General features: G+C 40.7%; 1 protein-coding gene across 1 annotated transcript; it reads left to right on the top strand.

The window, feature by feature from the left end:
- Window positions 1–474: 474 nt before the first annotated feature.
- On the top strand, window positions 475–24,692 carry LOC137940673 (uncharacterized). The gene is made up of 5 exons (XM_068785820.1): window positions 475–589; window positions 790–893; window positions 1,010–1,101; window positions 24,300–24,423; window positions 24,538–24,692. Exons 1-5 carry the CDS (start codon window positions 475–477, stop codon window positions 24,583–24,585), a joined length of 483 nt encoding a protein of 160 aa, XP_068641921.1. The 3' UTR covers window positions 24,586–24,692.
- Window positions 24,693–25,253: the final 561 nt, after the last annotated feature.

Below are 25,253 nucleotides of genomic sequence, written 5' to 3'. Positions count from 1 at the left end.
ATCGGAAATGAGGGAGTCTCTCCTTTGAAAAGTTCAAGAGTTGGAGACTTGGACTAAGCCGTTTTGATGTAAATTGAGATGCGACAGAGAAGGAAGAAATCTTGCCGAAAAAACGCTAAAATACAGTGTCAATTACACTTCCATCTGCCCTCTTTTGGTCTTTTCTTAACTGTCTCTTCGACTGTACCGCCCCAAAAGGAGAGAATTGGACACTTCCCGTTTACGCAGCTACAATAAAGTCGTCTTTCTAATTGTAGCAAGCCCTACACATCAATGCCTCACCTTCATCGTTCGAGTCCATGTGAGTAGTCGGCCTCAGGCTAAGCGAGGCGGAATCAGTCACATAATTTTACAATTGTCACCCTGACAAGGAAAGACAGCTAGAGGTTTTTTTTATGTGACAGGGCAACTCATAATGATGGTAAAGCGGATCACAACTTTTGAAGTTTGGGTGAATAGAATGTCTCTGCTGAAATGATGGGTCTTAATCAGATGTCCTCTTCCAAGTCCTCTACTGTGTTTGCTCCCGCCCTTCCGTACCTCACTCGAAGCTTTTCTCTTTTCTTTACTGGGGAAGGGGCGATGGAAGGTGAAGAGTTTGCAGTAGGTTGCTATCTCAACTTCAAAATGAGCTTAGGGGACGAGATCGATGGGGAAATCATCACCTTTGACAGACCTTCGAACATTCTCGTCATTCATACCTTTTTTTCGTTTTTCCCTCTCTGTCATTATTATGACATGCTTCGACTGCTTCTATGTGATTTCCTTAACTGTACTTGATGGATTTAGCCCAAGAGGGTTCGAAAGCAGCTGCTAAGTGTAACATTCGTTTGTTGAAGGCCAACTACGTAAAAGAATTCGCTCTATTGGTGAAGGGTGCTGACGTCCTCGATGTTAAGAAATGTTATCTGGATCTCAGTTCTATCCAAGCGAGAGAGGAATCAGCTATAAGGTGATACTCTGAACAACCCCTTTGTCTCTGGTTTCTTTTTCAGATACTTTGAATTAGACGAAGTGCGGGCAAGCAGAGATTGAAGCCGAGACAATCGGCATTGGGGTCACAAGTGAGGCACAGAGCATTTTCGATGCGTTATCTAAGACGTAAGATTATCATGCTTCTCCATTTTGTTTATCAATCTTCTGGTGCTTGCTTTTTTATTTTTATAAGTTGGCGTTTCTTTGTTTCAGTCACTGTGGGATCATTTGATTGTGTAAGTGCTATTTAAAAGTGGTTTGAATTTTATGAATGGAGATTATGACCATGAAACTTTTTGTCATTTAACTAAATAAAGCTGAGTTGGTGTTCGGGTCATTTGAAGCTGGAAAACCATTGCATGATAAGGCAAATGCAGCTCTTCAATGTCTACTCGTATGTAACACTAAATTATGGGAGTATGATTCGTGTGATGGATGTCCATTTGACTGCATGACCGTATGTTCATGTTTCTTATATCTAACTTTGTTCTTGTTTCATATCTACACAAGGTATATTGTTCTTGGGATAATATAGTGCTAATTCACCAAAAAGACAAAGGTGGCAAACACTGTTTTTGTAGTGGTTTTTTGTTAGCACACCTGTGATTGTAACAATAATTTTCCATGTTAACATGGGCTACCTCCTATAGAGTAATTACAATTTGTGTGAGGATGCAATTACCAGTATAGGAAACTCTCTTTCTTCTGTTGAAAATGATGAAGATAGTAAATATTTTAGAATCTTTACGTGCTTCAAGTTGGTCCATTGAAGAGAAACTTCAAATTTGAGCAGCCAAATGGTAGGAGCTGCTTTTTCATTTTAGCTGCCTAGGAATTCTTGTAACACTTGCATTGTGATTATATGAAAAAAGGTGCTTCTATGAGCATATTCGGATCATTCGGTAGACATATCTGAACTCCCACGATATAGAAAATGTTTCACTGAAATTATTCAGATTTAAAAAAAAAAATGAAAATACTACTTAAACCTCGTCATTCTGATTAGATAAATAATACCACTTTTGAGTTGAATGCAGTTACATGTAATCAGTACCAAAAATTACCTTTATAAACACATATAACTCCTTTATGCTTTTTCGATTTATTTTAAGCATGCTTAATTCTTTTAATACAGATACATTTCCCTCGTTTAATCAAGGTTTCTCCAGAATGTGCCCCAGACTGATGACATCGCTATGATGTGATTGACCTACCTCCTTCCCCAGGTTTTTTTTTTTAGCATCTTTCTGTGGCCTGCAATGATGGTTTTGCTGAACATATCACAAGAAAGTGGTCCTGATACCTGCTTGTTATGTTCCCTGCCTTTAAATTATTAATGACGATTTTTTTTTATTCATCAAAGAGAAAAAAAAAAATCGTGAAGAAGAGTCATAATGGTATATCTATTAGGGAAAGGACTGAAACCAACTGTAAATTTGCTATTCATTCCAATGTAGTCCTCATGGGCATCTTGATTCTTACCAACCCTTTACTGATACTCTTCATCGTTAGAACTTCACTATGAACCACCATCACTAGAATGGGTGAAACTGAGTGCAACCATAGAATTCTGAATATATTTCCTTTCAAACATCTCTTTTATCTAAAATCACAGAGTCAAACAATTCCTAACTTCTGAAAGGTTAACAAATCTAAAGCATATGGAAAAATGTCTTTTTTTTTTTTTTTTTTTTTTTTTTGAGAAAAAAATTCTTGAAACCCTTTACCCTAGTGAGACTTGAACCCAAAAACTCATACTAGAAACCCTCCATGTGAACATAGAGCCAAAGGCCCAAGTAGACTAATGTTATTTTAAACTTGATTTCCCATTCTTTTTTGCCAGTACTTCTCAATAGAAACACATTATCCTTGTTTAAATTCCTTCATTTTTTTTATGATGAAACCTCATACCCTGGTGTGAATTGAACCCAAGGCCTCACACTAGAACCTCCCCATGTGGCCATAGAGCCAAAGATCCAGTACCTGTTTCCTAAGTTTTTTATATTCTGCTTTATTAAGTCTTACATATCTACAGTATGAGGCTAAAGCAATGTCAAGCTATAGAACAGAAACTGTTCTAATAGTAACAGATTTAAAACTAATCCCAAAAATGAATTTAAGAGATTTTAAATTAGTCTCCTAACTATGCATGTTGTGATACGTGCACCATCATGAGGGTTATGTACACCTGAATGGCTGCAAACAATAAATAACAAATGTCATTTGTTACCATATGTTGGAATGTATATAAGATAGGCTTTATGTTAATATTTGTTGTATAATTTATGTCATGTACATAGGCTAATTAGAAAGGGATTAGTTGGGCTGGGTTGCATTGTATTTAGCCCATGGGCTGTAATGTAATTAACCTAACCCTAAGTTTAAATAGAAAGAAGAGGAGGGGAGCAGCACTCCCATTTTTCCACCCTCCTTGGTGTCTTCTTCCTCACGGTGAAACCAGAGCTTGAAGCTCTTCTCCCTGGCTGTTCCGTCAGCCTCTGGTGGTGGTAGTTCTGTCCACCGAACTCAGAGCTTGGAGCTCTTGGTCTAGGCTGTGCCGTCAGCCTCATTTCGTGGTGGTTCTGTCCACAAAAACTCAGAGCTGGGAGCTCTTGTCTTGGCTGTTCCGTCAGCCTCCATTGGTGGACGTTGGGTGTTCTCTTCAGGCATTACTCTTCTAGAAATCTTTGTCATGGTATCAGAGCTTGGAGTTGCTCTTGAAATATTTTCTGGGCGTAGTGGTTCAATTTCTCTGTGCTGAACGTGAGCTTGGAGCTCAAGGTCTCTATCCGACGAGTCAAGTCTCTGTTCGAGCTCACGGTTTCTGTCCAAGGAGTCTCAAGGTTTCTGTCCAAGCTCAGTTCTGTCCAAGGAATCTCACAGTTTCTATCCAAGCTCAGGGTTTCTGTATCTGTGCTGAGCGTGAAGCTAGAGCTCAAGGTTTCTGTCCGACAAGTCAAGGTTTTTGTCCAAGCTCAGGGTTTCTGGGCTGAAGGTTCTTGGCGTGGCTCAGCTGTTCTAGGCTGAAGGGTCTCTGTTCAAAATTATTTGGTTTGACGTAGCTCAGCTGTTCTGGGCTGAAGGTGCTCGGCTACACTGCTGTTCAGCAGCTAGGTGACCTTTGGTCTAGTCACTTCAGTGGTGGTAGATCTGGAATTTTCAGAGGGTGGTAGATCTGGAATTTGCAGCAAGGGTTTCTAAAAATTTCAGCAAGGGTATCAGTCTATTTGTGGCCTTTGGAAAATTTTTGTGGGCCTTGTATTTCAGCCACTCTAGGTCTCGGCTTGCTATCTTCATCATGTCAACGGACAAGTTAAGATTTTTCTCCTATACAGTTCACGGGTAAGAACTACAGTGCTTGAGCATTTCAGTTCCGGTTATTTGTCATGGGAAAAGAATTATGGGGTCATATTGATGGGTGTGATCCAGCACCTCACGAGGCTGAAGTGTTGTCAAAATGGACCACCATGGATGCTAGGGTCATGACCTGGATACTTGGCTCATTGAGCCTCACCTAGTTCTTAATTTGAGGCCCTATAAAATTGCAGCGGATATGTGGAATTACCTCCACAAGTTTTATCATTAAAATAGCATGGCTCGATGGTTTCAAGTAGAATATGAGATGGCTAACTTCAACAAAGAAGTCGTTCCATTGAAGAATACTTTTCGGATTTTCAAAATCTTTGGGTTGATTATACTGATATAGTTTATGAGAATGTCCCAATTTCTGCTCTCTTTGCTATTTAAGCCATACTTGAAACCAGCAAGAGAGATCAATTCTTGATGAAGCTCTATCCCGAGTTTGACATTGCTCGTTCACATCTGATGAATCGTCATCATGTGCCATCTCTGGATGCCTGTTTGAGTGAACTTCTTAGGGAGGAGCAGCGCTTTGCTACTCAGGCTGGCATAAAACATCGGGTCTAGGCTGATACCTCTGCTACTGTGGCCTATGTAGCACAAGGGAAAAATAAGGGTCGGGACATGAGTTTGTCCAGTGATTTCATTGCAAAGATTATGGTCACTTGGCTCGGGAATGCCCCAAGAAGTCTTGTAACTACTGCAAGAAGCCGGGTCATCTCATCACAGCTTGTCCTACTCGCCCTGAAAAGAAGAAGAATACTGCTTATCATGCCTCCACTGGTACTTTTAGTTCTACAGCATTGCCGACTGCCGTCCCGGTTACTACAATTCCTGTTCCTCCAGCACCCGCAAATCCGAACACACTCACTCCTGAAATGGTACAACAGATGATCATCTCTGCTTTTTCTACTTTTGGTCTCTCAAGTAAGCATAAAAGCTCTACTCATCCAATGTATTTTGATTCCGGTGCTTCTAACCATATGACCAACAACGTCGTGTCTCTTTCTAATGTCCGAAAGTATGATGGAAACTTGAAAATCAACACTGCTGATGACAGCTCTTTGCCTATCAGTGCCTATCAGTGATCTCTCACCCACCTTAGTTGATGTCTTTGTGTCTCTTGACCTCTCTACAAATCTTCTTTCAGTTGGTCAACTGGTGGATAAAAATTGTAATCTTCAGTTTTCTCGCATTTGGTTGTGTTGTGCAGGATCAAGCGTCAGGGAAGGTGATCGCAAATGGGCCTAAAATGGGACGACTATTTCCACTTGAAGTCTTTCTCACCACCATTATTCCGTGTGCTCCTGTACTTTCCTTTGCATGTAATGTTGTTGGCTCTGGCACTAAGATGTGGCATAGAAGTCTAGGCCACCCAAACTCTGATGTTCTTCGTACAATGTTTAATTCTGATTTATTAGGCTGTACAACATGCGCCTCTCTTGATCTTTCTTTTGATTGTTCATCATGGAAACTTGGCCAAAGTAAGGTTCTACTTTTTCCTCATCATGCCTCGCATGTCTCCCACTGTTTTGATCTTATTCATAGTGATGTTTGGGGAATCACTCTTGTTGTCTCGCATGCGCAATATAAGTATTTTGTTACCTTTATTGATGACTTTAGTCATTTTACTTGGGTCTACTTCTTACGGGCTAAGTTTGAAGTTTTCGTAGTATTGAAGCGGTTTCTTGCACTTCTTGAGACTCAATTCGCTACTCATATTAAGGTATTGCGCTCTGACTATGGAGGTGAGTACATGTCTACTGAGTTCCAGGATTTTCTTCAAAACAAAGGCATTATCTCTCAGTGTTCTTGTCCCTCAACATCGCAACAAAATGGAGTTGTTGAACGGAAAAATTGTTATGTTCTTGATATGGTCCGAACTATTCTACTTGATTCATCTATTCCTCCCCGGTTTTGGTGTGAAACGCTTTTTACCTCAGTCTATTTAATCAACCACCTGCTCTCTCCTAGCTTGCATCATGTTTCTCCATTCTTTAAGTTATTTGGTTATTCTCCGTCATATACTGATCTTCGGAAATTCGTTTGTTTTGTGCATCTACCTGATCATGAACGACACAAACTTACAGCCCAATCACTTATGTGTGGTTTTCTTGGTTATGCCTTTTCTCAAAAAGGCTATGTTTGCTATGATTCGCATGCTCGTCGTATTCATGTTTCTCAGAATATGTTTTTTTTTTAAATCAATATTTGTTTCCATCTCACGTTGCGCTGCCATCTACATCTTTGTCTATTCTGCCTAGCTTTGATGAGTCTCGTCCCACTTCATCTGTGCCCCCTCCTGATCATCCCTCTGCTCTTGCCACCCCCACTCTTCGCCGGTCTACTCGCCCCCCGATAGGTATGGTTTCGCCTCCCCTGTATCTCTTGCGGCTACTTTATCATCTATTTACATTCCCTCTTGCTACAAACAGGCAATGGCACATGAGTGTTGGCAAAAGGCAATACAAACAGAACTACAAGCTCTAAAGGAGAATAACACTTGGGACATTGTTACTTGCCCCCTGCTATTCAGCCTCTTGGGAGTAAATGGGTTTTCTCTATCAAGCTACGTTCGGATGGATTTTTGGATTGGTACAAAGCCCGCCTCGTAGCCCTGGGGAACAAGCAGGAATACGGGATTGATTATGAGGATACATTTGCTCCAGTTGCCAAGATGACCATGGTTCGCACCATATTAGCCATTGCAGCCTCATAGTCCTGGCCATTGCATCAGATGGATATGAAGAATGCCTTTCTCTATGGTGATCTACAAGAAGATATCTACATGAAGCTTTCCTCTGGTATGACTACTTCTTTTCCTAATGATGTCTACAAGCTACGTCGTCGTCTGTATGGGTTTAAGCAAGATCCTCGAGCTTGGTTTGAAAAGTTTCGCGGTACACTTATTCTCAACAAGTTTACACAGTCAGTATGATTCCTCTCTCTTCTATCACAAGTCTGCCGCGGGCATGGTCATTCTCTTGGTTTATGTGGATGACATCATCATTACTAGCACTGACTCTGGCCTGATTACTAAACTTCAGTAGGTGTTGCATGCAACTTTTCATATAAGGATCTTGGCCAACTCACGTACTTCTTAGGGCTGGAAGTACATCATCGACCCAACGGTATTTTCTTAAACCAGCATAAGTATATTCAAGATATTATTACTCTAGCTGGTTTGGAGGACACTTCTTCAATCACTACTCCTATGGAGGTTAATGTCAAATACAAGAAAGATGAAGGGGCTCTTCATGATGATCCTACTATCTATCGATGCCTGGTTGGGAGTCTCATATACTTGACCACTACTTGTCCCAACATCTCCTATGTCGTTCATCAGGTCAGTTAGTTTATGTCTTCTCCTCGACACCTTCATCTTGTGGCAGTTTGGCGCATCATCCGCTATTTGCGAGGTTCTCCTACTCATGGATTATTCTTTCCTATAGGCTCCACGCTTCGACTGGTTGCCTACAGTGATGCTGATTGGGCTGGGTGCCCCGATACCCGTCACTCTACTACAGATTGGTGTATGTTTTTAGGGGATGCTTTGATTTTTTGGAAATGTAAGAAACAAGACCGGGTGTCCAAGACCTCTACCGAGGCCGAGTATCGTGCCATGTCTACTGCGTGCTCTGAAGTTATATGGCTACGTGGTCTTCTTGTTGAGCTCCAGTTTCTTCAGGCTGCCCCTACACCTCTCCATGCGGATAATACGAGTGCTATTCAGATTGCTGCCAACCTTGTTTTCTATGGGCGCACCAAGCACATTGAGGTTGATTGTCACTCTATCTGCGACACTTTGGAGCGCCGGGTAATATCTCTTCCGTACATCTCTTCGGATCTTCAAGTGGCTGATGTCTTCACCAAAGCATTGTTTCAACCCTGGCATAATTTTTTGGTTCGCAAATTGTAGTTGGTTGACTTCCCAGCATTAAGTTGAGGGGGGATGTTACCATATGTTGGAATGTATATAAGATAGGTTTTATGTTAATATTTGTTGTATAATTTATGTCATGTACATAGGCTAATTAGAAAGAGATTAGTTGGGCTGGGTTGCATTGTATTTAGCCCATGGGCTGTAATGTAATTAACCTAACCCTAAGTTTAAATAGAAAAAAAGAGGAGGGGAGCAGCACTCCCGTTTTTCCAGTCTCCTTGGTGTCTTCTTCCTCACAGTGAAACCAGAGCTTGAAGCTCTTTTCCCTGGCTGTTCTGTCAGCCTCTGGTGGTGGTGGTTCTGTCCACCAAACTCAGAGCTTGGAGCTCTTGGTCTAGGCTGTGCTGTCAACCTCATTTCGTAGTGGTTCTGTCCACGAACACTGAGAGCTGGGAGCCCTTGTCTTGGCTGTTCCGTCAGCCTCCATTGGTGGACGTTGGGTGTTCTCTTCAGGCATTGCTCATCATTGACTGAAACACTTGTATTTACCAGTGAATGGATGGAAATTACAGATAATGACTAAGACAGCATGTCTGGTAAGATTGAAATAATGCCAGTTAGATTAGATAGCTCTGTCACAAAGATTATGTGCACCACTAGGCTAAATTTACTTGAAGTTCATTTATTCATTTTTGTTATGCTTTTCTCCCTCTAAGTAGTCCTATTGTCTTTCTTGATACTTAGAAAAATGCTGGGGCAGCATAGTATAGTTATCAATGTGGTAAAAATAGTGACAGATATTTAGTCTGGAACATCCATCATCTACATTTTATGTTAAAGTTTAGGTGGTTGTAAGTTGAAATTGTGATTTGATTTGTTTGGATACAGATTGGGGACTATGTTGGTTAATACTGGCTTTTATTTGGATTGAAATTCAAACATAAGAAGAAGAGGTTTACTGATTTTTTATTGGTTGGTCTCTCTATGAAACATCATTGGCATACTATAAAACTTGGTATAAGCTGGTGTTGCCCTTTTCTTGTTTATTTATTTATTTTTTTGTAAAAAAGAGAGAAACTTAGATAACTATGGTACCAATTGTTCTCCAACGAAGATGTAGGCATACCAACCAGCTTACAGTTTTACACTGAGAGTCTGAATCTTGTGCGTGAATGTTTTCTTTCTCCTTATGACAAGCTATGCCAAACTTACTTAGAAGTGTTAGGTTGAAATTTGTGCAACCTTGATTCTTGATGTTTCAAGCTGAAAGTGTTTTTCAATAACTTTTAAAAAATCTGATATATGGGTGAAAAAGAAGAGAAATAAGAGAAGAAAAGCCTCGAGGGGAGCAGCAACTGTTGCCTTGAAGTGTGTGCCTAAAAAAGTACGCCCCCTTTTCTCTTAATCAGAGTTTTAAGCTTTTTTACATAAAAGACAAAAATACCCCTCAAAACATAAACTTGCATATCTCCTAAAATACACCTCTAAAATGAATAAAAATTGAACTATAGGCATGTGAAGACATTTCCTACCTAACAAATATCATATAAGATAAAAACATAATATATGAAATAACCAAAATACCCCTGACTTGATATTTTAACACTACCTCTCAAGCTGGAGAGTAAATATCAAATAACCTGAGCTTGTCACAAAAGGATACATGTTCATGTCTTCCCAATGACTTGGTGAACACATCCCCCAACTGGTTTGAAGACTTCACATATGGAGTTACCACCTTTCCTTGTATCATCACATCTCTAATAAAATGACAATCAACCTCTATATGTGTAGTTCTCTCGTGGAGTACAGGGTTGCTTGTAATAAAGATGGTCGCATGATTATCACACTTCATGACCATAGGACCTGGTAACTAGAAACCAAATTGAAGAAGAACATATTTAATCCACATAAACTCACTAACCATGTTAGTCATTGCTCAATATTCAGCCTTAGCACTAGATCTTGCCACAACTGTCTATTTTAACTTTTACAGCTTGCCAGGTTACCTCAAACAAAACAACAATAGCTTGATGTAGACTGTCTATCCATCTTACACCTAGCATAATCGGCATCAGAATATCCAAGTACAGTATGTCCGTTTTAAGTATACAACATACCTTTTCTAGGTGCACTCTTCAAATACTTTAAAATCCATTGAGCAGCTTGTAAATGTGCTATCTGCAGATTTTCCATGAATTAGCTCACAATTCCCACAACAAATGAAATATTTAGTCCAGTAACTATAGCATAAATCGATTTACCTACCAAGCATCGGTATTTTGTCCTTGAGAGCAAGACCCTGTGTGTCATGGAGATTATGATTGACTTCTATGAGATTATCTACTGGTTTAGCACCTAACAAAACATACTCCTGTAGCATATGTAATATATATTTCCTCAGAGAGAGAACAACACCTCGTTTGATGCGGGTAACTTCAATGCCAAGAAAATGCTTGAAGGGACCTAAGTCTTTCGTCTGGAAATATGTGGCCAAGTACTGTTTAACTTCGGTAATGCCTTCAAGATCATCGCCAGAGAGTACAATATCATCTACATAGACCACCAAAACAACTACACCAGTCTTCCTCTTAAGTATGAACATAGAATGGTCACAATGGCTCCAGTGGAACCCAAACTATATTAGTACTGTATTAAATTTCTCAAACCACGCCCTAAGACTCTGTTTAATTTCATAAATGGCCTTTTGTAGCTTACATACCTTCCCTATCTCCCTCTGAGCAACATACCCAAGAGGTTGCTCCATATAAACTTTTTCATGTAAATCTCCATACAAGAAGACATTTTTTCACATCAAGCTGAAAAATAGGCCAACCTTTATAAACCGCTATAGAGATTAAAATATGTACCAAAGTTGGGTTACATGAGAGAATATCTCAAACACATCAACACCAAAGGTCTGTGTATTTCCCTTTGCTACTAGTCGGGCCTTGTGTCGTTCAATAGATCCATTGACATTATATTTCATAATATAAATCTAATGAAACCCCACAATAGTAGCTCCTATCGAATGATCATATAGATGCCAAATTCCTTGAGACAGCAAAACACTCATTTCATCATCCATAGCTCATTTCTACTCTGGAGAATACAAAGCATCCTGCATGGAATAGGGTACAGTAGAAGTAGACAATGAGATAGCAAAGGATTTAAAGGAAGAGGACAAAAAGTCAAGAAACATATTTAGGGATAGGATGAGAAGTGCAAGACCATTTACCTTTTTGCAAACTAATAGGCAATTCCAAATCTGATAGAACAGAACCTACAGGCAAAGAGGAAGTCGGTGGGGCATGAGAAGGTTGCTCTGTAGGTTTATCTATTGTAGGCATTATAGTAGCACGAGGACGGCGACTATAGACAAGGAGAGGTGGAGAGGAACCTGATGGAGTTGGGACATCCAGAACAACAACTGGAACTGGACTATCTGAGGAAGACTCAGAAGAAATGGGAATCTCACTAGAGGACTCAAAATATGGGTATGCTCAAAGAAGGTCACATCAACTGACACATGTCTTTCAGTGATTATGGTCATAACATTTGTACCTTTTTTTTTATGAGAGTACCTTTGAAAGACACATTTGATTGACCAAGGTGACAACTTATTAATTGAAGCTCCAAATATGTGGACAAAACAAGTACAACCAAAAACACAAGGTACCACATCAAATAGTTTACAATGTGGTTTTGCCTACCTCACCATCTCCATCAGCACCTGACCCCCCACATAGATCCCTCCCACCGCACTAACACCCCCACCCCTACCTGGCATCGCATCGATACCAAGATCCCCCTCTCTCCCTAACATTTGGCCCCCTCCTTTCCCGCCCTGTGGCTCCCCTACTCAGGGTAGCTACCAACACCTCACATACCTACAGCAACCCAATTCCCTCACTCCCACTCCTTTATAACCATCCCCATGACCCCCCTCTTCAACCAAAACTCATCCGAAATACCTCTTCCTCCCCTCCTCCCTCACAGCATCCCCCGTCTCCTCCCCCCCCTTTCCGACAGTGAGTCTTCATCATCATCACCCTCGTCTGTGACCAATCAGCCCAAGCGCCTTGTTACTAGATCACCCACTCATCTTGCCATCTACCAGCACCGTAGCCGCTTTGCTGCCCAAGCCCCCCTTTCTGGGGAGCCTAGTGGCCCTCCCTACCAGCCAGGGGAAATAGCTCATGGGGTCCTTTGCCTCCCCCTCTTGGATGATAGAAACTAGCAACTCTACTTGGCTTTGCAGAATGAGTGCCACCAGTTTGATGAAGAAACATGGAGTCGTATCTCCGAGCTGGCTCAAAGAATGATAGTGATTTACAATGAGAACCTCTCGGGTGGCAAGGCCACATCAGAAGTTTGCATAAATGTCAAGAAATGATTATTCTCTCTTGGAATGTTTGTGGGATTGGATCTCCTAGAATGCATGCTACTATCCAAAATCTTCTTTCCAGAAGTCACCCTTCTATTGTTATCCTCCAAGAATCTAAATGTCAGAATCCCTCTAATTCCATTATGCATGACCTATGGGATTGTAATAATTTGGTGTGGCTCGTTATCAATGCTATTGGTTCTTCTGGTGGCCTCTTCCTTCTTTGGAACTCCTCTACTGTTGAAGTCTTAGATCACGTGACTGAATCCTTCTCTATTGGTATTAAGTTGCGTGACTGATGCACTGAATTCACTTGGGGGCTTGCTTGTATTTAGGAGCCTACCAGATATCAGAATTGGTGCTCCTTTTTGGATGAGCTTTTTGGCCTTCTGCCTCTCTGGTCCATTCCTTGGCTCCTTGTCGGGGATTTCTTTGCAGATGTATACAGGGAAGAGCAACACCACCGGCCCAGCCTTTGCTTCACCGCGATTTCCCCCATATTGGCAAGATTTATTGAGCTTCCTTTCTCTGATTTGGAGGTTGAGGATGCGGTCCTAGGTCTCCCCCGGGATCGGGCCCCAAGGCCTAACGGGTTCAACGGGGAATTTTATAAGGCTTGTTGGCCCGCCTTGAGTTCGGATATCAATTCCATGGTCTGAAGCTTCTTTGTTCGTGGAATCACTTTTAAGAGTGTGGGTGCCTCCCTTATTGCTCTTGTCCCCCAAAAAGCTAGTGTGGAACGCCCTCAGGATTACCGGTTGATCAGTCTCATTTCAGGTCCTTACAAGATCATCGCCCGCATCTTGGCTCATCGTCTCAAGGTTATTCTTCCTACCATCATCCACCGGGGTCAGAGTGCCTTTATCAGAGGTTGTGACATTCTTGACTTTGCTATGACCACGCATGAGATTGTGGATCATTTTGCCAAGTTGGGCCAGCCGCGGTTTGTTCTCAAGTTGGACCTTGAAAAAGTTTTTGACCGGGTTAGTTGGTCCTTCTTAGATGACATTATATAGCGTATTGGGTTTGGTGACAAATGGAGGTTTTGGATCCGCAGTTGTATCTCTTCGACCTCATACTCCTTGCTTCTCAATGGCATAGTTTGTGGCTTCTTCCAGGGCTCTCGAGGCATCCGTCAAGGAGACCCCCTCTCCTCTTCAATATTATTGCTGAATACCTATCCTCTATGTTCTACTTTGCTCGCAGCACTGGTTGGCTAGAGGTCGTCTCTAGTCAAAGTTGTTTTGACATCCCCTTGCTCCAGTTTGCGGACGACACCATATGCTTCGGCGTTGGCACCCTTGATTCAGGTCCATAACATTAATGCCCTTCTCGGCCTTTTTGAGAGCACTTTTGGTCAGAAAGTTAACTAGGGAAAGTCATCAATTATGGGATAACATTGAGACCCCCCCCCCCCCCCCCCCCTTCTTGCTTATGATAATGGCAGAGACTTTGGGATGTCCGGTTGCAAATTCTCCCACTTACTATCTGGGCCTCCCTTTTACTGACAGCAGACCCCGGATGGGGCTATGGGCTCCGATGATCGAACGGCTTGAACGTTGCCTCTCCACGTGGAAGGGTAGGATGCTCTCCAAAGCGGATAGGTTGATCCTCTTAAATTCTTGCCTCGCAAGTATATCTAACTACTTCATCTCCTTCCTAGCTTGCCCCTCCTCTATTAGTTGGCGCATTGACATGATCTAGTGACGTTTTTTCTGACGTGGCATTGGAAATGAATTTCATTATCACCTTGTCAATTGGGATGAAGTGTGTAAGCCAAAATCTTTGGGTGGGCTCGGGATCAGGCGCACGAAGGAAATGGGGCATGCTCTATTGCTCAAGTGGTTCTAGAAGCTCAACTCTTCCTCGAGGGCTTCGTGAAAGCCAATGGTTGCCTTCAAGCTTCGGCGTCTTGGAGATAGATGGATCACTGACGGAAACTGACGTCATCTCTCCCCCATCTGGAAGGCCATGTTTCATCCGTTTTCCACTTTCCGCACTTCCATTCGGTTCTTTGTTGGGGATGGCTCCAGTCTGCGTTTCTGGATGGATTGGTGGTCAGGCGATGGCTCTCTTGCCTCATCTTATCCTCCTTTGCTTCAGCTCACCACTAGTTGCGAATTATCTGTTTCTGATGCTTGGGGGAATGGCTCATGGAACCTTTGCCTTAGACGTGCCCTTATTGATGAGGAAACCATTTATGTTTGTGGCTTGATTGATAGTTGGCAGTGTTATTGTCCGCCCTCAGACGGCTGATCGGATGATTTGGCTCCCTAATGATAGTGGATGATTCTCGGTCTCCTCGGCCTACCGCCATCCCATGGGATGGTCTCGGCCGCCCACCCCCCCCCCCCCCCCCCCCCACCCGATTGCTTTTGTTTGGCGTCTCTTGGCCTTGCCCAAGGTGAAGTTTTTTCTATAGAACGCATGTCGCAATAAAATCCTCACTACAAACAACCTTATCAGGCGTAATAACACAACTCCCATTCCTCTCTGTCCCTTCTGCGGGATGAAGGTTGAAACCGTAAATCATCTTCTTCTCCATTGTGGCTTCCTCTTGGAAGGTGTGGACTTACATGATTGATAGTATGGGTCTCAACTTCTGCATCCCACTTGACCTGATCACCATGTGTAGTTTCTCTTCTGGGACCCACCTTCTTAGCCTGGGCAAGCTTCTGTTGGCTGCCTGCATTACTTTCTTCCCTTGGTGCCTTTGGCAGGAGAGGAACTCCAGACGGTTTGACTGTACTTTCTGCTCTACTGCTGAGGTCTCCTTCACCGCCATTGGGCTCATCTCTACGTGGATCCACTCCCGGGAAGAATTCGCATGCCTCTCTTATTTCCCGGTCTGCACCAACTGGAAAATTATTGCTCTGACACCTATGCACCCCCCCCCCCCCCCCCCCCCCCCGGCCCCGCTGAGGTAATGTTTGGGAGCCTCCCCCACTAGACATTATAAGCAAAATGTTGATAGTAGCGGCTTTGGGAACCCGGGTTTGGCTGGCTTTGGTGGGGTGATTTTTTATCCGGGCGGCACTACCATAATCTCTTACTCTGGCCCTCTTGGAATTGTTTACTCGACCACTACTGAGCTCTCTGGTCTCCTTCACGGCTCCGTATCTTTCAGGACTGCTTTAGTGTCCCCTTATTGTGGAGGGAAATTCCAAGGTTGTCATCGGATGGTGCTCTACCTTATCCTTCCCCCCATGATATCACTGGCAGATTTTTCTTGATATTTTGGACATTGCTTCCACTATTTCTTGTACTTGGTCTCATGTTCTTAGATCAACCAATTCGACTTCTGATTTGAGTGCTAAGCTTGCCCCTCCCCTCATTCTATCTCTTGTTGTTAGGGGAGGGCTCCCTTGATGTGTCTTCCCTTTCTTTGAAATAAAATTATCATCATTTAAAAAAAAAAAATTTGGAAAGGAACCTGACCATTCAAAACAGTGGAGGGCATGTGACTAATTAAGAAACAAAAGTTAAAACTGCATCCCCCCAAAAGGACTTAGGAACACGTTCATGTATAGTAATAGTGTCTGAGTAACCTCAAGAAGATGTTTGTTTTTACGTTCAGCCACCCCATTTTGTTGATTATAAGGACAAGAGTCTGAAGGTTAATACTATGGGAGGCACAACAAGTCGAAAACTTATGATTAAGATATTCCAACCTATTATCAATATGAAACACATGAACACAATCACCAAATTGATTTTTTATTTCACTAAATAGGAGATACACCCAAGTTACTCAACTAAAATCATCAATAAATGATACAAAATACTTAAAACCAAATGGACTAGGAATTCGACATGGAGCCCATAGATTACAATGAATTAACTCAAACAATTTGGTGCTATGACTAGAACGAACTAGGAAACTGGACCGATTATGCTTTCCCAGCTGACACGACTCGCAATCAAATGAGATATTCGTTGGTAATGAAGGAAAAGACTGACGCAATTTAACTGGTGACGAATGTCCCAAGCGTAGATGACATAAGGAGGATGAACCTATAGTAGAAAGTGCCACAGTTCGAGAAACAAATACATCATCCAGCATATAGAGTCCTCCCTTCTCATGTTCAGAACCGATCGTCTTCTTCGTCTGCAAGTCTTGGAAAACACAGGTAGTAGGATAAAAATTTATGGAACAGTTTAAAGATTTTGTAGTGTGACTCACAAATAAGAGATTAACGGGAAATTTGGGAACAAATAGAACTAAGTCTAAGGATATATGTGGGTAGTGAAAGTACCGTCCCCTTGAATGGGAGAAGTTGACCCATCAGCCAAAGTAACTCTACAATATGAAGAAGATGGATTAATAGACTAAACAAGGAAGACATACCTGACATGTGGGTAGAGGCTCCGGAATCAATTATCCAGAAGGGAGAGTGGAACACATTCAATGCAGTCATACCTTTGCTCACTATTGTGGCACTTGCTGAAGGATGAGTGTCTATCGTCGAAGAAGTAGCAGATGATGCAGTCAATTGGCCTAGTCGTTGAACTAACTGTTGAATTTCTTCATAAGAGCCAATGTGAGAAGAGCCATCTAGTTCTCTGATTATAGAGTTGGCCCAGACACGCTTACCATATTTTTCCCAACATTTTTCAAAAATATGGTTTAACCTACCATAGTGAACACATTTCTACTCCCCCCCTATCATTCCGATCACGACCACGGGTAGAGGAGCAACCCTACTATTACCACCATGAAACTCACCATCAGATCTGCTAGTAGAGGGCTAGAGGTTAAGAGCAGCTTCGTCTAAGAGACTTCCACCTGAGTCATGTCTACTCACTACTGCAACTTTAGCCCGAATAACCCTATTAAATGCCTGCTCTGGGGGTGGTCACATCCTCATTAGCCAACAATTGAGCTTGAATGACATCATACTCAGAGCCTAAATCATCTAGAAACTGAGTCACTTAAATCTGATTTTATTTCTTACGAATGTCTTCAACATTCACAAAGATGGAATGTGTTGATTTCTTGTAGTACCCATCTCATCTCAATGAAGTAATTTGTCACCAATCATTTTTTTGAAAAAATCTGTCACCAATCAACTGTCATACATCATATCATAGTATCTCATATACAATTCATAGATTCTCGACAAGTTGCTTTCTTGAGATAAAATAGATGTTAAAGTAGTCCATATTGGCTTAGCAATACTGCAACTCAAAATCTGGTCACTAAATAGGGTTGACCAATGGTAGTAATATCTGGATAGGAATTTTTCCATTAATAACATAAGAAGGCATTCGATTAATAAGGAAGCGGGCAATTAGGACAACATCGCCCCAGTATGATATTGGTACATGCATATGAAGAAGCATAGTACGAGCCACTTCTAACAGATGGTGATTTATACATTCAGCAACGTCATTCTATTGTGGTGTAAAAATACATGAAGACTGATGTATAATGTCATGATCTTTACAAAAGAAGTCAAGTTTTTAATTCATAAATTCTAGACTATTATCAGAGCGAAGTACACAAACAAAAGTATTAAACTGATTTTTATTTAACTATAAAAATGTTTGAACACATCACATACTTCAGATTTCTCCCGTAGGAGATACACGTAAGTACATCGACTGTAATCATAATCATCTATAAAAGGTGCAAAATACTTAAAACCAAAAATATGAGGCATCGGACAAGGCCTCCAATATCGGAATGAACAATATATATATATATATATATATATATATATATATATATATATATATATTTTAAATGATGCTGATTTTTATTAAGGCAAAAGCTTAAGAGAGCATATTACAAAGGAGGGAAGTCTTCCCAAACAATGAGAGATTGCTAGGAAGTTCTGAATTTTTCCAATTTATCAGCCAAAGAGTTGGTTGATCTAGGAATGAGATTCCAATTACAATGTGTAGAAGATACAATGTCAGCAATACTATCAGTGATGGACCAGTGGCGCCAAGGGGGGAGGTTGTCTTTGGAACACCAACTAATAACCGTCTTCGAGTCGCCTTCAATGATTAACTTGCCATGGAGACGATCCCTGAAGATTTGAAGGCCGAACAACAGAGTACTAACTTCGGCAGTATTAGAATTGACAATGCCCACCACACCAGCATAAGAAAGAATAGGGTCTCCATTGCGACCTCTGAACACACCACCTACTCCTGCTAGTCTAGGACATCCAATAGCACTAACATCAAAATTTAGTTTTATGCAATCGCAAGGGGGAGGATCCCAAATAGCCATACTTGGAGCTCTGCTAGGGTCGAACATATGAGCGATCAAATTCCAATTTTCCCAAAGGGAAACCCCCGATAGAGTGGCAAAATCCTTCTTTGTATGAAGCCAGCTCGAGATGAGGCCGACGGCATGAGAAGCCGTGTTGTCTGGGGTGCTAGCTTTGGAGTTGAATCTCCGGTTATTCCGCTCGAGCCAAATGCATCATGGAACATGCGCAAGACAGGCCGAAAGAATTAACTTGCCTAGCCGAAGAAGGAGAATCCCTCAAATCATCTCAAAGGATGTTTGGTGATGCTTGCCCAGTTGACACGAGTCACACTAGAAGAATAGACTTGATGAAAATGCAGGAAATAATTGAATCCACTTTGAAGGAGACGGATGACCTAACCGTAGATGCCACTGTAGAGAAGAAACCACAGTGTGGAATGCCTGTGGAGAATTTTTTGAATCGTCCTCTACATAGTATATTCCGCCTCTCTTACACGTTGAACCAATCATCCTCCTCATCGTAAGATCCTAAAAAACACAGTGTGAAACATAAAGGTTGTGAAACAATTCATGGATTTAGTGAGTTGGTTACTAACAACAAGTTGAGAGAAAATTTAGGGACAAACAACACTAACTATGATGACATAAAAGTGGATGGGGTTAATGTACCCATTCCCCGTACAGGGGAAATGGATCTATTAGCTAAGGTAACTTGTTTAATAGAAATAGGCTCCTTCGAATTAGAAAACAATGTGGACACACCTGACATGTGAGTGGACGCCCCTGAGTCAAGAACCCAAGTGGAGGATGGACGCACATGAAAAAATGGACGTACCTAAATTGGCCAATGTAGCTGCAGGAGTGGAAGATCGAGTCTCAAATGTTGATGAGCAGGCAACATTTAATTGTGTCTAGCGTTGAATAAGCTGCTGCATTTCATCAAAGGTGCCTATTACTTCTACAGGAGATTTAGCGGATGAGTTGGTACTCTCATGAACAAGAGAGTTGGCCCAAATAGGTCTCCCAAACTTCTCCCAGAATTTTTCAGAGAAGTGGTTTCTGCGGCCACAATGAATGCATTTTCTGTTCCGCTTAGCATCATCTGCCCTTTCCTCTTCCTTGAACATCTGTGCCTTTTCCTCGAACGTTTCCAATTCTGCCCCTAGATGATTTTAAGGAACCCTGAGATTTTAGTGTTGATGTTGGGTGCTAGTCACATCAATATTTCCTGGTGCTACAACGATTTTCTTTGCATGCAACACTTGGCTATATATGTCGTGGACAGTGACTAAACATCCTCTGATGCCAATAATTGAGCCATAATAGGTCAATTCAGGTCCTAACCCATCCAAGAACTTAGCAATGTGAACTTGTCCATTTCGTTTCCTTATTTCCCTTTCACTCATGGTGATGGGATGGAAAACACTGATCTTCTGTAATATACCAACAAGCTCACTGTAGTATGCAATGACATACCATTGACCTCTCTTTAGGCTAAACATCTTGGCATATAATTCAAAAGCATGGGACAACTTACTCTCTTGTGCATATACAAATCTAAGGAATTTCACATTTTCTTAGCAGTTCCACAATTCATAACCTGATTTCTCAAGTCAGGCTCAAGACCGTTAAGTATCCATGTCATAATCTGACTATCTTCAGCTTCCCAGTCTTCATTCAACGGGACAGGAGGGTCATCTCTAATAAAAAAAAATTTATCTTACCCTTCAAATATAGAAAAACTGATTGTTACCAGCTTAAGTAATTCTAGCCATTAAATATCTCTGTAGTTATCACAATAGTATCCCTTCCTTTTGAACGTATAGATCCCCTTGAAGGAGTAAAAATTTCACTTGATTCAGCCATTATGATCCCTAAACAGTCTCAAAAACAGCACACAAATTTACGTGCATAGGTGTTGTGGCCCTACCTTGCAGGGAAAATTTGAGTTTTCTGAGAATTGGAAGACCCAACTCACCCTAACACAATTCTTGTTGATGTAGGTAATCCTCTAGTAAAAATCACAAATTTCGACCTTCTCAGGGCTGACATCTCCAAACCTTGTGATGAGATTAGCAGTCCAGTCCAGTAACAGGCTGCTCGGCAAGGAAAAAAGAGAGAATTCAAGTAAAGAATTCTCTTTTAATGTATAATTCCAGTATTAAGAACTTAAGTACACAAATTCATGCAGCAAATCACAGATAAGGACTGATGCAGGTAAACCAGGAGATGACACAGGCCAAAGACAGTGCTGGGCTCGCACAGTCCAAACAAGTGATCTTTATCACTCAGAAATCAGTCATAGGCCAACAAGTAGTTCAGAACCACTCGCCTGACAGTAGAAGCCATCAACCCTAGGGTTATGGCAGGATAGGTTAGGAAAAAGTTCAGATTTTTACCAACCAGTCAAGGCAAATTTTGGGAAATTCTCTTTCCTGAAGTCGCAAGCTTTGATGAAAGGTCTGGAAAGAGCTAGAAGACTTTAACCAGGACATATTGCTCTGATACCATGAAAAAAAGTGACTTTAGGGTTTTGGAGAAGGAGAGAGAAAAAAAGAGATAAATCAGAGTTCTGGAATGTCTGTGTGAGGGTCTAGTTTGACCCTCAGGGCTTTTATAGAATCCGGAAAAATAATTACAAAAAAGGCCCCTAGTCACATAAAAACACTTTAACCCTTATATCTCCTGACATATTTATTCAAATTACATGAAATTTGGACTAGAGGTAAAACTAAACACATATAATAGGATAATGTAGCAGGAGGACTAGGATGTGTAAAATAACGAAATTACCCTTCAGTAGATTTTCTAACTGTATTCTTTTTCATGTTTAAAAAGAAAATTGTGCAATCAGTTGGATAAGGAAACTGTGTTAGCTCCTCTTTCTGTTATGGGTCCTTTTAAACTAAATTTGCATTCAAAGCTTTTGTTTCCTAAATGATGAGAGCCATTCTTATATGTTAGCTCAAAAGTGATAAAATTTACTCTGTTATAGTTCTTGTAATATTATGTTAAATTGTACGTTGTTAGAAAGAAATTGTGATGTTCTCCCTTTGTTTTTCTTTCAAATGATGGTTCCACTTTCTCTAATAATTGTTGTTAACTCAATTTACTTTTTGAAATATTATTCTTGTTTGCGTCTTAGTGTGGTAAATATTTTTTTCTATATTATGGGGAAGAGGAAAACAAAGTAGGTTCTTATATTGAACTTGCAGCTTGGTTACTTATTGGCCAATATTTTGTCTCCCAAAAGTGATTATTTTTTAAATAGTTTCCTTTCTGTGATGAAAGTCAATCCATTGTTTACATGTTGTAAAAACATATATTTAAGCTCAGTTAGGATTTGGTGGAGCGCTGAAAGCTCACAGGTGCTTGGAGTGTCTACTGCTGCAAATCCTTTGTATATGTATTAGATAAATAGGATAAGGAACCCATCAAACAAGCTGGTACATGTTTGACCGTTGCACTTGGTTTATTGCTGAAGGGTGTATCTAATTCCTTTAACGCCTTTTCTCAAAAAAAACAATCCTTTAACACCTACTTATTAATTCCTTTAACTGGATTAGATGCATAAAGCATCATGATTGTTAGGAAACATTCATATACTAAAATTTTCATCTGTCCTGGTACTAAATGCTCCACTGTGACGCATTTGAAAGTCTTCATTGACTTGGTATTATTGCCATTATGTAGTCTTTTTTTTTAATTTTATGAAATTAAGTAGTTGTGATCGTTGAGTCATTAATTCAATTGATATATTATGCCATAGTCTCTGATTTATCATTTTTCTGGTGACATTGTAAGCCTCCCCATATGCCTCACATGATAGGATAATTTTCACGTTGATATTGACCCAGACCTGACGCAAAGGTCTGGATCTAACTTGAAATTAATTTGATGGATCCATCTGGTTTTAGCATACATGTGTGTGGGTAGCCCTCGTATCAGTTTACTCGGTAAGTAAATGAATCATTCTTCAATACGTGCATAATCCACAGATTAAAATTAAGAAAATTATAATACTAAAAGATTCAATAGACGGTATCATTAATTTGTTATTACTTCTGTAGTCCCATGCTTCATTCATACTGATTATTTCTAAGCACATATGACTTGCACATTGACCCTTGTTCTCAGGCTCTTGGTATGATCCAATTCATGTTTGTTGTTCGTACATTTCTGGACTTGGGTCCCATTGTGATGGAACCAGAAAGAGTCAGAATTCAGTTTACTAACATGTATTGGACTAGAGTTTTGCCTTAATGGCCACATTGGGTGTTTCCAGTGTGAGGTCTTGGGTTCAAGCCTCACCAGATTGAGTTTTTAAAATATAGTAAAAAAAATTCGGCCCCATTTTTACCAATAAGTGATAGGCAACATGAGGAGGAACCAGAAAGTATGTTGTCTAGAAAATTTAATCAATAAGACTTGAATATATTTGATCACCAAAACCGCTTAAACAATCTGATGACCTCCTTAATACATTTTTGGAAATACTTATCAATTTTACATTAGCACTAACTTTAGAAAACTTGCCTTCTTAAGATTAATTTTAGAAATTGTGATTAACGTTGTTCTACCTCTTGTGGTAAATGATATTTGTGTTTAAATCTTTGGTTAAAAATCTCTGTGGTGTGATGAACACGTAAAGGGTTGGACTGGTAAGGGATTAAAGAGTCAGAAGAAAAAAGGGTTTAGGAGGAAAAAGGTACAAAATTGTCAAAGAAAGTAAAGAGGAGGTAAATTTGTCTTTCTTTTTTTAAAGTGAAACCAAGATATCTGGTATTCATTCTAACATGTAGACTTAATGTGTGGATAATGAAATGCCTTTTATCTAACTGTCTTGTTTTTGTAGTTCTCTATTTTCATTACATGATAAAGGAATTGTAGTTATGGTGTTTGTATAATCTTCTTTACATGATAAAGGAATTGTAGTTGTGGTGTATGTTTAATCTTCATTGCATGATAAAGGAATTTAAGTTATGGTGTTTGTTTAATCATCAATCAGAGCAATTTTCATAGCATCTTTTTTATTTTTAAGTTATTAAATGTCATAAAAAACCAATGTCAGAAAGCCAAGAGCCTTGTCTTCCATACTGGCTGTTTGTTAGGTGCAGTATTATGAATTTGTCTGTCCGGACGGTGGCACACTAGGCTCCATCCATCAAATGGAAGTCAGTGCATTTGACATTCACAACACGGCCATCAAGGAAATGCAAATTAGGCTTTACTTTAGTTCCCTTGTGGATATCATTGATGTAGGTGTGCAGGCTTTTACATCATCATGAAATGCCCGTCATGCATAATCGGAACAATAACTTGTTTGGAGTTATTTTTGCTAAATATGGAGTTATTTTTGCTAAATATGGTTCTTGAATCATTTTAATGCATAAATTAGTCTTGTTGGAATCAATTGAACTCTGTTTTCTTTTCTGAACCCTTGTAAAAACGTGGATCTGTGTCTGATACAGGCTTCCAGTTCGTTGGGACAGCACCATAATTGTTGTTACGAATGAAGTTCGAGTCAGCAGCCCGTACCTGCCTGAAAATGTTACTGGTGGGACATCAGCTGCCAACGACAGAGTAAAGAAAGTGGTGAGTCTCAGAGCGACTTTTGTGTGATAACAAGTTTCTTTAACACTCTCAAATGCGTTATATGCCTGAGGCTTTTATTGTTTTCTGGCTTCTTCTCTCTGCATGGATACACAGCTGGAGCATGAAAGGAAGAGATTACAAGCTCGTGCTCCAAGCCAGTGACAGGTTTCTTCATAGCATTATTTACATGTCCAGTTATTACTTCAAGAACAAGGTTTTCTTTTAGCAGAAAATATCAACTCTGTACACTAAATTGACCCTCCCTCTTGTCATACTTGAAGTGAACGCGTCATTTGATGATGAATTAATCCTTTCACTCTCACTCAGTGCATTCGACTTGGTTTATCTGCTGGTGGTGGATTGGAAATTTCTGTTGATGTAATGGAAATGGATGTGGTCCAACTGAAGCCTTAAAGTTGTTATCTGCCAGTGAAGTTCATACTTCAGACGAAGAAATGGTAAAGGAAAATCCATCACCGGAATTCCGCTGACTCGGATGTGCCTCATTTGGCGTTGGACACACTGAATATGAAAGTAGAACAAGAGTGATGCCCTCTGGGAAAGGTCGTCCTTTCATGCCCATATTGGGATACTGACGAGCCAACACCTAACCAACCATGTGGGCGGGGCACCCACAGCGGCCCACATATAAGTCATGGTTGAATGGAGTTTCGCTATGCGGAGGTAGGATGGGATCCCTTTGAGATCTTTTGTCTACGAGGTATCAGTCCTAACTTGCTTTTGTTTTTGTTAAAATCCGCTCTTATACTTTTTTTAGGGTAGGTGTCAGATGGAGTTTGATTTGGATATTTTCAAATTCTAACTAAAGC

Source organism: Aristolochia californica, unplaced genomic scaffold (assembly GCF_029961685.1).
Source record: "Aristolochia californica isolate CCGP_79_NKW_82.1479 unplaced genomic scaffold, dmAriCali1.0.hap1 SCAF_9, whole genome shotgun sequence".
In the NCBI taxonomy this organism is placed as follows: domain Eukaryota; kingdom Viridiplantae; phylum Streptophyta; class Magnoliopsida; order Piperales; family Aristolochiaceae; genus Aristolochia; species Aristolochia californica.
Note: the sequence above shows the minus strand (reverse complement) of the source record. Positions and strands in the feature narration are given on the sequence as shown.

Excerpts from the sequence above, each read along its gene's own strand:
- LOC137940673 (XM_068785820.1), top strand. The coding sequence starts at position 475 with ATGATGGGTCTTAATCAGATGTCCTCTTCCAAGTCCTCTACTGTGTTT. Across the intron at positions 590-789 it reads TGGGGAAGGGGCGATGGAAG|CCCAAGAGGGTTCGAAAGCA; the intron begins GTGAAGAGTTTG and ends TGATGGATTTAG. Across the intron at positions 1,102-24,299 it reads TTCGATGCGTTATCTAAGAC|GCTTCCAGTTCGTTGGGACA; the intron begins GTAAGATTATCA and ends TGTCTGATACAG.